Source organism: Centroberyx affinis, unplaced genomic scaffold (genome assembly GCF_046629955.1).
Source record: "Centroberyx affinis isolate AG114_WGS23_722 - 3 ecotype Tasmania unplaced genomic scaffold, CSIRO-AGI_Caff_v1 ptg000361l_1, whole genome shotgun sequence".
Classification (NCBI taxonomy): Eukaryota; Metazoa; Chordata; class Actinopteri; order Beryciformes; family Berycidae; genus Centroberyx; species Centroberyx affinis.
In genome coordinates this window covers 164,758-178,399 of record NW_027279032.1, presented here as the reverse complement: position 1 = coordinate 178,399, position 13,642 = coordinate 164,758, and the positions used below count along the sequence as shown (strand labels likewise).

General features: G+C 40.4%; 1 protein-coding gene across 1 annotated transcript; it reads right to left on the bottom strand.

Moving 5' to 3' along the window:
• Positions 1-918: 918 nt before the first annotated feature.
• top1a (DNA topoisomerase Ia) lies at positions 919-13,457 on the bottom strand. Its single transcript, XM_071515602.1, has 21 exons — positions 13,339-13,457; positions 12,820-12,844; positions 10,084-10,180; positions 9,714-9,822; positions 8,630-8,682; positions 8,299-8,382; positions 7,700-7,775; positions 7,368-7,459; positions 7,093-7,208; positions 6,840-6,961; positions 6,583-6,705; positions 5,905-6,092; positions 5,664-5,808; positions 4,711-4,854; positions 4,320-4,505; positions 4,162-4,230; positions 3,901-4,015; positions 3,504-3,631; positions 2,696-2,790; positions 2,456-2,605; positions 919-2,265 (listed from the first exon to the last, which is right to left on the bottom strand). The coding sequence occupies exons 1-21, from the start codon at positions 13,369-13,371 to the stop codon at positions 2,163-2,165; spliced, it is 2,253 nt and encodes a 750-aa protein (XP_071371703.1). The 5' UTR covers positions 13,372-13,457; the 3' UTR covers positions 919-2,162.
• Between the last annotated feature and the right edge of the window lie 185 nt (positions 13,458-13,642).

Here is a 13,642-nt window from a genome sequence, read left to right as displayed (position 1 = left end):
AATTGGTCAAATTATTTACTGTGATGAAAATGAAAGTCACATGGAAGTAAATACTTAAGTCTTAGACAAATGCATAGCGTCATCTGCTGGTGAGGAGCTGCTGATGCAGTTAACCACTCATGGGAAATGAATTACGGAAGAAACATTTTCCGTCTGCTACCATGGCAGACAATCGTTGCCATATAAGCTATTTATTTTATCTGTAAGCTGTAATGTGTGAGTTATTAACTTTGAAATATGTATGCAAATAGTGATCAGAGCTTTCCAATTCAATAAAAAGGATGTGCACTGTGGGCAAAGTGGCTTTATTTACAAGAAAGGGGCACCGGTTTGCCAGATGTTGCCAAAGACATGAAATCCTTCCCGTGCGGGGCATAAAAGAGCTGGACAGAATAACTTCACAAGAATGCACGAGGTTGTAATGAGTCCAGTCAAGCACACCAGCACAGTTCATGCTGAATATATTCCAGCTGGGGAGGGGAGAAGTCCTGCAAACAGAAACGGGTCATCTTCATTCTGTAATGTAATGGGGTTTGTTATATATTCTTTAACCTCTGCTCTTCATTTTGTCTCTGGATTTTGTCCCACCTTGCACACTACATGCCACAGGCTCAGGCCTTTTCCCCCCTGAGAAGGCAAAAGCCCATCTTTAGATTATGAAGAGGTCTAATGTGCTCGGCGAAGCCAATATGAGGACGCCCATAACTCTGGCTGATCTCTCCTATATGGCCGCTGGTCCAAAAGCAACAGGCAGCTGTGCTTCTTGGGGGCCTCCGCTCAAGGAGAAGGGCTGTTTTTACACTCAGCTCAAGGAACATACTAGTCTGCAGAAACATCATTTAGCTCTCTTAACATGTTTACTGATAAACATTATAAAGTGTACAAATCACAGACACCATAGATGTTGTGTTGTAGGGTTTTATTCATTTTTCAACCTACAATGAGCATAAAACTCAAAACAAAATAAAACATGATCGAAGGCTATGACAAAAGGTTGTAAAACAGGAATAGGACGTTGATTTTACAGCTACTTACATCAACTTTCCTGTCATACAAGTGGAACAAAGTGGAATAAGATTAATTGATAATTCACATTAAATGTTATGTTTCTTTGTCCTCAATCTTTACACAATTAAAAAACTGCCTAAATTGTAACAGATTGGTGATTTTTTTTTGGCAAAGTTGATATCCCTCAAATACCCTTCTGGGAAGAAAAACACTTTCCATTTACTGACTTAAAATACATTAAAACAGCATTATCTTCAAGTAACAGATATGGGAGTTGGTTTCTTTTTCTCTTGGAATTTTTTTTTTAAAAATAATTAAGTTAAAATCAGATTTAGACAGGGCTATGCAGAAAGATTCAGAGGATGCTGGCAACCCAAAGGGTAAAAAATGATTGGTTCACATTTACACTGAAAAAGAAGTCCCTGATAGAGGCTGTAAAACAAAATATTCACATTCTGCTTGCTTAAGTAAATATTGACATGGTTGCAGTATTTCCCCCTTGCATGTACAGGCATCCTCTTTCATGTTACACAATTCAACACAGTCCAGTTTAAAATATTCACCCAAACACAGCTTCCATGGTCTCCCCCCCACCCCACCCCCACACACACAACTCAAAACTCGAGCTCACATTTCATTTCCTCAAAAGGCGCGTGGGTGTATTTAAGGAATTCATTTAACTTTCTCTTCTATCAAAATATAGAATTCATTAATAATACATGGGAGGGCTAAAATACAGAGTGAGTGAACAAAGATAATAAAATGATACACAAAGCATTTTTTTTGCTTAATACAGTAGCTATAGGACCACAGAGTTCAAAGTTCAGGCATTGTCAGGTCTTGTCCCTAAGGAGGGAGAGAGCCAAAGGTAAAAGGGTCTTCCAATTACTGGGACTACGCCTTGACGCTCAGTTGTGGGTATAGTTCAGCCATGTTGCCTGATCTCAGATCAGATGCTCAGACTAACCACAACGCCCTCCTGCCACTTCATAATGGCCTCAACATCTCCTCTTACCCTGTCGTCGCCATTCTTTTTCAGCTCAAACTTTCTCCACAATCCCTTGTCAGGTCTGGCCATCGGGTGAAATTCAGTTAAGCTAAAAACAAGTATCCGATAAAATGAAAGTATCATAGTTAAAACCACAAACTTGGATTTAGAATTCAAAGTCATCGTCTGCCATGTCAATAGCCCAGGCAAACTTTTCACGCTGGGTTTTGTTATAGATCTTCTCAATGGGAATGCCCCACTTCTTACACCTAGGAGACAAAAAGAGAAATTAGAAGGGCAAACCTCTATGTTGACTAGCTGCATTACAGTACAATGTTCTTCACGCTCCACGTGATTGTGTTAATTATGCAGCATTTGTCAAAGGGGCAAGAGTGCTAAAGCAACAGAGCTGGTACAACGGGCAAGCTCAATAAAGTGTTCATGTCAAGAATATCTTACCAAGCCACAGAGATGCGAGGGTCCAGATAGTTGAGCTTGGAAGTGCCGAGGGCAATCTGCTTGTTCTCCTCACGATCAGTCGCCTGCACTTCCAGCTTCATCAGCTGCTCCTCTATCCTCTGAACTGCCTTCTTCTTGGTCTCCACAGCCCTAAGGGAGAGAAAAAACACAAAAAGTTATACACTAGTCCTTCGCAGGGGAACAGGGAAACACACCACACCAGATCTTAAAACTACTTACTTTTTGGATTTCTCATCTTTCCGTACTTTGGCATCCGCCTTGGCGCTCTTCAGTTCTCTCTTGGCATCAGAAAGCTGGTCCTTTTTTGCATCAATCTGAGAGAAATGATAGCATTGTTAACAATTGCATGGTAACACCTTGAAATACGATATAAACACAGGGTTCCTACACTCACTCGGACATCAACTTGAAAAGACTTTACAATGACTTTCAAGGTCTTCTTTGGTGGAATTCAAGGTTTCAAAATTGGTATGGCCATCCATTCATTTAAAAAAACAACAACAAAAAAAACAACTTTCAATGCCTCATTTTATTTGTCAAATCCACACAAGGCCCATGGGAACTCTGTATACATCAAGGACATCAGATTTTTTTCCAATACATTTCCAATTAATGTTCTTGAAACACTGGAAGTATCAGTTGCGTTACACTTAATACACCCCATTTGCTATATTCATATTGCATTTTTTTGGTATAGAAATCCATTATTTTGCTGCTGACCCAAATTCCCTTCAAGGATCATTAACTCATCATCTTATCACTATACTCAAAAAATGAGGATACAAAATTCAACCTCAACAGCATGGTAACCATGTTACAAACATTCAGTACAGTAATCACATGTGCACACTATGACAACCTTCAAACCCTAAAGCCCAACTTGGGCCTAGTTCTTTCTGGACAGCGTTTACTGAAACCTGCTGATTAAACTGGGGATAAATAACATCCATTTCAAGTTCAGCCAAACAGAATGAGATCGTTAAGGTTTTACATAATGCAGCCCAAGTATTCAGAGAGATGCTCTCACCTTAGTCTGCAGGTTCTGCATAGACTTCTCAAAGGTCTTGGGTGGAGCCCTCTGATGGTTACACAGGATGGCCACAGCTCTGTTGGCCCTGTTGTAGGACAGGATCTTGGCAGGAATGTTTTCATCCGCTAAAAAGGGAGAGTCAGTATGATGAGTTTTCTGTAAGAAATCCTAAATATGACTGACAAAAGGAGTTCTCATTGTGGAAAAAACAAGTGCAGCTCAGTTTTCCCCACATGCAAATGCATACTATAAATGCAGAACAAGCAGTTGCACCCTGTAGTTCTCATTTCATAATGAACTCCTCTTGATGGGACCAAATCAAGCAGGACTCAGGTGGGGATTACAGAGTCTCAGAGCCTGTGCTTGCCGCAGGTTAAGAAAGGTGGAGACTTACGACTGGTGAGCTCCTTCAGCTGTTGTTGCAGAGTGATGGAGGCATTGTAGGTACGGAAAACTTTGGCCGTCAGCCCGTCCATCAGCTCCTGAAGGTGCTTGTTCAGAATGGAGGTCTGGAGGAACACAATGATGGTGGTCATTAGATGGGACAACTGAATGTTATCAGTGTGCCAAGACACCGAAGCTAGACACCGAATGCTCTGCTGAAAGGAAACTCATGCTTCCTTTCCGATTCATAAAGAGGTTATATTGTGCTTACATTCAGACGGTCAAACAGGTCATCATCCGGCTCCTTGTTCTCCATGAACAACTGAAGATTCTTATATACCTGGCAGAGGCAGGAAACAAATACTTAAACACAACAGTGGCAGTCTAGGAACACTCAGGAAACACTGCTTTACAGAGAGATGTCCTTACCCTCTTCTCCACAGGGACTTTGTTGTAGTAGCGGATGGAGTCTTTACCCAGGAAGTCAAACTCCACCACATATTCTTGACCATCTTTCTCTGGGTAGAGGTTGATGTGTTCAACTCTGAGCGAGCAGCAGCCCACTGTGTCCGCAGTCTCTCCTTCCTCCTTCTCATTACCCGCTCTCAGAGCCAGCTAGTGCACATCAGGACAGCTGGATTAAAACCGGCTTAGAGGAACATTACCCTCACAGAAACCAACGTTTAAGCACCCACTAAACCTCAACTGCAAGCTACTGTCATTGTTAAAAAGCAATTATACTACATTAAACTCCCACAAGTCGATTCATCAAGCTACATGCTAGGTATAGCGCCAATGACGACAACAGCGTCCACCTCACCTTGTCAATGAAGTAGAGAGCCACAGCCCTCTGTCGGATCCTCATCTCTTTGGACTTCCAGTCGTCACGGTACTGGGCTCTCAGGCGATCTACACACTTCTTTAGTCTACGGGCCGTCTCATACTTCTGCCAGTCCTTCTCTCCCTGCAGACACAAACACAGCACAAATGAAGATGAGAGAGGAATAAATTTGTTTATGTGTCATATATGCAGACACTCATATGAACTCATGATTGAGACTACTAGATAGCAGCATTGTGCAGGGTTTCCCTGGCATAGAGCAGTTTCCTTTGACACCACAGTGAAAAAAATTAAGTAAAATCAAACTGGGGGGAAAAAAATATGTTGAACTTTTGGCACAATGTGGTCATCTGACCAGCGGAGGGTCCATGTTAATAAAACAACTCTAAAGGCCCTGTCACACTATGCATATCAAAGTGGGCAAATATTTGCTTCAAGCTGAGTGGTAGCTAGTTAGCTGCCATGATAACTAGCCATGATGATGCTGGCAACCTAGTGCCACTGTCACAGTTGAGCAATTCATTTGAAAAGTATTAAGTAGTAAAGTAAGACCGACCTCTCAGTCACCACCCCCCTGACATAAGACACAGCAACAGATTTAGGCCCTAAATGAGTTAAGATTTCTGGTATTTGATTACCTATAATGAAGGCCTCAAAAGTTCATGAATATTATTATTAGACACAGCCTTCAACTCATTTTTAGAGGTTAATGTTTTTTGGCGCACCGTTTTTCTAGTGAGAATTAAGCCCAGCCATGCAGACCCATATTCTGACACAGAAAAACATGTGGTCCCCCCCCCCAAATTTTCACATTCATTTCAGTTAGATTTACCTTAATGAAACTTGCAGACACTGACACTCAATTAGTACAAAGACCCATTTTAAACCAGGACAAGCCCTGCTATAGTGCAGCATGAGGTTCATCAGCCCACCTTGATCCTAGAGCTGGGGTTCAGCATGATGTACTTGATGGAGCCTTGGATGTTCTCCGTCCAAGACACCAGCCAGGTAACCTTGTTGTCATGACGAACCTCCTTCCACTTGGTGCCTGGGGGAGGCTTGGGGTGCTTGGAGTCTCTGTGAGGGACACATTAATAAAACCATTTAATCATCATGCAATATAGCCATAAAACACATCAGTCCATCAAGCTTGACAGACACTCTTTCACTCACTTGCTGCAGTTGATGATGATGTCTTCAGGTCTGATCCGACGTTTAAGCATGCCCATTTTGGGGTGGTCTCCACGGCCACGGAACAGGCCAGGGGGCTCAATGCGGAAATTAGCAATACGTTCCTTGTGGTTGTCCATGATGCAGAAGCCATACTCCTGCAGGATGCGCTCATTCTCTTCTTTTATTTTCTACAGGAGACACAGAAAGACGCATCAGAACTGTCTTGTTGGGTGTAGGATTTGACTGATATGCATTTTTGAAGGACAATACAGATATTTTTAGGTTTCAAGCTGGCAATAGCAAATATTTTGTGAGAATATCTTTAAATTTTACCATTTTCATGCTAAAACTGCCAAAAAATTATAAGTATTCAGTGTCAAAAAGCATCTGAAACTGCGTGGGACATACTCGCCACAAAAACCCAGGATAATATGAATAAAGATCAATGCGTACTGGTGTGCAAATCTGATCAAAACATCGCATTAGAATGAAATCAGGTTAAGGGATACCCAAAGACAATATTGATAATTATACAACAAATATGCAATTAAAGAAACTGCAGCCTGTCAAGTGGACAACATTGACTGCTCAATATCTGATTTTCAATAAAAGCCCAATATTGGCCTAGCATATTGGCCAACCTATATATCAGTTTAACTGCACAACAGTATGGCTCACCAGTTTGTCTTCCTTTGACATTGCCTTTCTGGCCTCAGACTGCGCCTTGAAGTATTCGCTCATATCGGCAAAGTTGCACTTCTTCAGGTCTGTGATCTTAGTCTTTTCCTCTGCAGTCATTTCCTATTGGATCAGTAAAAGTTGGCACACTCAAAAACAAAAACCTTCAACAATGAGCTTGTAAGATTCTACAAGATTTTTGAAGCTTTGAGCTGATCCAAAACACTCCACTTCCCCACACCATGACTCATTCCTACCTTCCTCCAGTCTTTAAAAAAGTTTTTCCGGAAGACATCCTTTGTGGTGTAGTCGTGGTCCAGCATTTTGGCAAAGAAGGTGGCCACCTCTTCGGCTTCTGGACTGAGCTTCATGTGCTTACCTACAAAGACGGAAAAGAGTGTTTAATCAACCACAAACATCTAGAAGTGCCATCACACAAATCACACACCCCTTAACTGCTGTTAAAGCACAGCATAAGTAAAATAATCCTGTGCTACTACAGAATCTCACCATCGTAGTAAAATTTGACGTTGCTGGGAACAGGCTCATAAGGTGGAGCAAACACTGGCCCTTTGTGTTCCAGAAACCTCCACTTGGAGCCGTCTGTGTATCTCTCCTCCTCCCACCTGGAATCAACCACATAACGCTGTTGAGTAAGGATGGAATAGACTACAGAAAGAAGATAATACTTGATCCAAAAATAACAACGCATCCATACTCTATCCATCATCATACTGATAACTAGCATGTAGATATGACACAGCTGGGTGACATGAATAACTCACCATTTCCACTTCTCCTCTGGCTCTTTCTTTGCTTTCTTTTTTCCGTCAGAGACTACTCCTTTCTTGTTTTTTGTCTTTTTGGGCTTAATGTCCTAAAAAGGGAAGAGAAACTACGTGAGACTTTTTTCAGTCCTTGGCTGGCAGAAAAATGTTCAGTATCAACACAAGGGGGTTGAAACTCAACCCTTCCCAATTCCTCAGGTGCTTCCCTCTCCTTGAGCTTTTCCAAACACACTGGAGAACAGGATCAAGGGACGTTTCTTCATTGTGCTTAGAGAAGACAGACATGAAAACCAAGACCAACTTTACATTCTGCTCAGGGCTTTGCTTACCTCATCATCGTCTTGTTTCCTCTTTTTGGCCTTCTTGTCATTTTCGATCTTTATTTTCTTAGGCTTGAATTCAGAGCTGAAAGACAACACCCTATGTTACCTAAGGCAACGGTCATTTTCAATCAACATTTGTCTCCTGAAAAAAAGTTCAGCAATGCCTTTTGGAAAACAGGGAGATCTTATATAGTGAACAGTTGAAACACTCTAGAAACTTGTTTAAAAATAAAATTTGTCTAAAATGTCAGAGGGAATTTCAAGAAGCAGGATTACCCAGTTAGTCAGATAACTAAAAAAGCATGACGTGTCCATACTGATGTTTGGACTGATCTGCCAAATTAAACTTGGACATTTTATCTCACAAATGTCTTGTAGCCTTAATAATTTTAACTATAGTACTATATCACATAAATATAATAATCTAAACAAAACTGTTGATACTCTTTGGCGTTATATGGGTGAGCACCATTCTGCTTGAGATACTCTGCTTTATGGAAAACTGAACATCCATCATTAACTGTGCAGCACATATATCATGAGCTCAAATGAAACACAAACATGCGAGAAGTGTATAATAAGACTAATGGGACAGGGTGACTCACTCATTATCATCATCCCGTTCTCTCTTCAGAGACTTAGGAGAGTGGTAGAAGTCCTCCTCAGGCTCAGACTTCACATGTGGAGGACTGCAAAAGAAAAAAACAAATCAGGCAGGGCTTAAATTTAAATATTTAAAAGGACCACAATGGAAATAAGCATTAGGGCTTTACTGCATCAGACCTTTTCGGTTTTTAATGTATTGGACTGATGATATTCTGTGCTTTATATGCTGTTCTCTGCTTTCAAATGGATTTGTTGAATAAATAAATTAATGCATGTGCTAGTATCCTAAATCTAGCATTCAAGTGACTTGTGCAATGTCTACAGGCTTACCTGGCAAAACCATTCTCTTTTTCCTTTTTGATTTTGCCATCAAGGGACTTCATCTGAAAGGTCAAAGACAACAAGAATTTGTTATGAATGGAAAACCTGGGATTATAAATGTTCATTGTAAAATAAAGTATATTATAGGGTTGCACAATTATGTTTGAATGATAATCTAGATTTTGCCAAATATTGTGACTATGATTATTGATCATGATTGTCAGTCTTGATGATCTGGGAATAAAGTTATTTAATTGCTTGTTAAAAATCAAGATAGCAACCATTTTCAACCTTGTCCTGTGGTCGTAAAGCATCAGCAGCTAGAGCATCTCTAAATCTTACGATTTATGAGTTAGAGAAGAACCACTTAAGAGCCACAATCTCATTGTGGTTCTTAAGTCACTCATTCATATAATACATTGTACTATACATTATTTAACTTGTTATGGTCTCTCTGTCTGATTCATGGAGAGACCCGCTGTTAAATGTTCCTTTCGTCAAGGTTTGTGTAGCAGGAGCAGTGTCAATTCATTATGATTCTTTCAGGCGCAACAAAAACAAAAGCAAATGTTTGCTCTCTACTCTGGAACTATCTGATTCACAACTACCTCATTTGAAACAGAATTCCACATGTAGTGATCGATTTTTCCCTATGTTGCTTATGTTGGAAACACGGTTTCCATATTCCGATTCGGAGGACAGATTTGTCTCCCTATCCTATCATTAGTGGATCTATCATGCTTTAATCATGTGGAATGGCAGATGTGAACAGAAATTAATAAGCTACACAGAGAGCACTCAATAGCTGTGATTGATGTAGCACTCACTGTTAATAGAATAGCTGAGGAATGTAAACAGGAGAGTTTGATTTGATAGAACCGCTGTTCTAAACAAAACATTCCTAATAATGCCAAATAATATTTTTATTAATAATGGAACGTAAAATCATGATATACTATTAACTGTGCTGCCATAGTATATTAAATTGCAATTTGGCCATCACAATAAAGAATATACAGAGAATGGAATAGTGAACCAAACTTCTTTGACAAGCACGTGCTTTCTACTGTGTAGTATCTGTATGGTAATTCACCTTCTTCTCCTTGTCCTTGTGCTTGTGCTTGTCTGTGCTGCCATCTTTGTGCTTCATCTTCTCCCTCTCCTTATCTCTGTGTTTTTTGTCAGAGAAGTCCTTGTGGTCACTGTAGTTTAAAGGGAATATAACAACCATTATATCAAGTTACGGCTCCAACTGTACAATGCAGAAAATACTTAACTTTAATAATGAAGTGGTACGTCTTGTACACTCTGTGCCTGATAAGAAAAAAGATTGTGTGGTGTCTGGTCAAACAAAACAACACTGATGAAGCCTATCTCTGCCCTGTATCTCAATGATTTACAAAGCTTCTCAATGAAATAAATAGAAACATCTGTGACAAAACTGACATCTCTGCTCGTTATACCTGCTGCCATATTTTGATTTCTCCCGTTCCTTATCCTTCTTGTGGTCCTTGTGTTTGTGTTCCTTATCCTTGTACTTTTCTTTATGCTTGTGAGAATCTAAAAGGAGAATCAGACAATTCTGTGATACATTCTTCACAGGTGAAAAAGATGTTAACAATCTACTTTGGAGGCACAGAATTTGAGAGTCTACTAAGAAAAGCAAAGGCAAGGATTGGTATGTCAGCATTAACCTCTTTCCACAACCAAGACCTACCTCTTAAAAGCCCACCTTAAAACAATTACCGTTTCAGTAAGAAAAATTAAAAATGCTCCAAGTATAACTGGATCCTATAAACAAGTGGCTCTTGGTTAAAGATGGACAAAGTACACTCCTCACAACTGGGTGTGCATGTGGACAGGCCAAGGTCACAGTAAAGAGGTCCACTTGATAAAACACACCATCACCTCTATTGAAAACCAATGAAGCACTCAAAATCCATCCATCTAGTTATCCAAGTGCATGCATTAGAATGCTACAGGCAAGCTATGACTGTGCAGTACAATCTGAATCTGTGTCATGTACTGAACATCTACTGCATGGTAGGACAGCACCCCCTTGTGTCCAAATGGGTCTATAGGTCATTGTTTATGAGACAGTATGAAATGGTAGACAGGTTGTAACATGCAAGTGAGCATGCAAGTGAGCAAAATAAGCTTTCACCCTCTGCCTTTATACATGCTAGCCACAGACATAGCAAAAGCTCTCATATGCATCCTAGCTGAGGAAAGGAAAAAAACACTTTAAAAACCTAGAAGTTGACAGCCAAAGAAACTGTGGCATCAATGAAAACAAAATCATACCAACCCAAATGTTTCAGGAGGCCTGAGGCTTTTGATCAAGGTACAAATACCAGTAACAAGACACTAACCCTCAGTAGAGCAAGTTTTCAAAACAAGTTGTCCCTCCCCCATGATGTAATGTCAGCAAATGACAGACAAAAACAATTAAAAGAAACTTTGACTGAGAAATAGGTCAGTGAGTGCTTTGGCCTCAAAGAAAATATACCCCCCCCCCCCAAACTGACAGAGCTCGTCCTTGATTGTAATGCTTATCACAGTAAGAACTAGCCCTCTTTGGTTGCATCATTCAGGGTGAACACTTGTATATCATCACTCACCCTTCTGAGATCTAGGCTAAATCATTGCCAGACACATTTCACTGCAGGGGTCCTTTGTGCCCCATCATACTGTTACAGACAAAACAGTGAACGTATCCATCTAATAAAGCTAGAGTTAAGGCTTAAACCTGTACTGTTCAGTCTACAGATCAAATGTGTTATATGTCAGAATATACTATACGCTATAGGTGACTGGGACTGAGTTAAGCTTAACAGTTGAGTATTTACACAGAACGTGCAAAATGTGCTCATTAGTCAGGAGCCAAAGGACTGAACCTTCAAAAAAAGGACAGCAAGTTTTTAGACCAGGACACGGCTATTAACTATTACTAAGAGTGCTTGTTCAAAGTTGATGTTGTTATATTAGAAAGCAGAACATACTCCTGTGATACCTGACAGTTCAATCCAGCCAAAATTTGTGGGCATGAACAACACTAAAACATCCGCAAGACAAATCCTGAAAATACCCTGTTGCTGAGGAATAGGAGACCGACTGTGTGGACAGTGGCAGTTCTCAGGATGATTTTACGGGGATATGGGTGCATAGGGGAAATACAGCATGAATCAATAATCCTCCATACTTGGATGATTGACTATCTTATGGGAGGAATAGCATCTTCTGTCCATAAACTGGCAGCTAGATCACTGAAGCCCTTGTCCTAGCTCTAAACAAGAACACTTTACTTCACAACAGACTGTGTAGTTTTCTTTTTGTGGGCAGTGTATGGTGATGATAACCACTTCTTATATTGATCTTAATATGGTTTAGCCAGATGATAACATGAAAAACTTTTAGCTGCTGTCATCATCCCCTATTTAACCTATGATAACTTTGTGATTAATCAAAAAGAAAATCACTGGAAGTGTTGAGACTAGAAATGTGGGTCAAACCTAGAAACTATATTCCCTGAACCAAAGATTTCTCCTAATAAAGAACAATGTAAACTCCCTGTAACGTTAGCTATGTTGAGTATCCAACATAATGCACTCAACTGTGTAGACAAACCAATGTATTTAAGTAACCCTGGCCAACAAGGATATAATAATCTTGATTATGAAAACGAGTCGGAGACATCCACACAAATTTTAACTCTTCCTGGTCACTCTGTGAGATCTTTGGGTAAGCAACGTCCCTCCGCGTTTCGCCTCCATACCATACAGCCATCTGCACTTCACTGCCTGTGTTGCCTATGTTCAGCTTGCTACAGTACAGTCAGGCCGCTACACCGAAAAAGAAAATGGCGCAGAGACTAAGTCCTCAACCCCCAAACCCTCACTTTCAGATGGGAAATGTGGTATTTAAAACCAACCAACAAGAAAAGCTAATCTGATAAACTGATAAAACACCTCCAGATGTGTGTAAATATTCGGTCGAATAGAGATAATAAATTACTAAAAAGCTTTTTCAAGACCTCCTTTTTGAACAATAGGCGCTTGTGAGTGAGGCAGAGGACTTAGTCTCTGGACGCCATTTCTGTCCTTTGCTGAAAACTAACGTTAAATATGGAATAGTGAAGACACGTCAGAATTTGTGGAGAATCCTCTTTCTCTCATATCAGCGTAATGTCATAAACTTACCATTGACCCGAGAGCCACAGTCAATCTGGAAATTAAAAAAGAGATGCATGTTAAAATTCTTAGTAGCTAACTAGCCGGCTAAGTAACTTTGAACTTGCTGGATGGCACGGCGATAGTTTAGCTGGCTAGCAAGCTAGGTTAGCTTGCTACGATGGCTGGTAATGGCTTAGCGGCTAATGTTACCGAAGTATCTAGCTAAGCTAACATTGTAGCTACAGCTAACGCTAATTTAAATGTACTTCATTTTGTCTTAGAAGTTCACACGTAACTATGTAACGTAAAAGCTAACTGGGTACAACATTTCATTAACATTAAGAGTAAAAAGGTGATGATACTTGTCAGCTGGACGTTAACAATAAAATGTGTTGGCTACAAACATAGTCTGCTAACGCGCGCTAGCAAGCAGTAGTAACAGTTAGCTAACCTGTCAACCCAAGCAGATAAAACAGTAGCAAGAAAATATGAGTAAGTTAACTTGAGCCCACCCGTGATGACATTACAAAACACATTTATTATTACCTGGTCATCGTTGTGGGAATGATCCCCACTCATTTCCTAATCTTTATCTGATTGAAAAAACAAAGTGAGAAACGTGTAAGGTTAAAACACCGGCGAGGAGATGCAGGCAGAATGAAGAAAGAATCAGTTGTGTAAGAGACGAAGTCCCAATTGTATACCAATGCGCATGCGCATGCGATTTAAATGGGGGAGAATGGCACTGTGGCTCCTCCTCACAAAACGTGTTGGCCTCTCCAGACCACGTTGGTCACAGAGTACAAGCTGATCCAGGATGGTTGTCTTCCTGTTTGCCTGTTTGGTCGCT

Bases quoted from the DNA above. Each gene is read 5' to 3' on its own strand.
- top1a (XM_071515602.1), bottom strand. From the start codon at position 13,371: ATGAGTGGGGATCATTCCCACAACGATGACCAG. The intron at 6,706-6,839 runs GTAGGAATGAGT...CTGATCCAATAG, and splicing joins TTTTTAAAGACTGGAGGAAG to GAAATGACTGCAGAGGAAAA. The intron at 4,231-4,319 runs GTAAGGACATCT...TGCCTCTGCCAG, and splicing joins AAGTCCCTGTGGAGAAGAGG to GTATATAAGAATCTTCAGTT.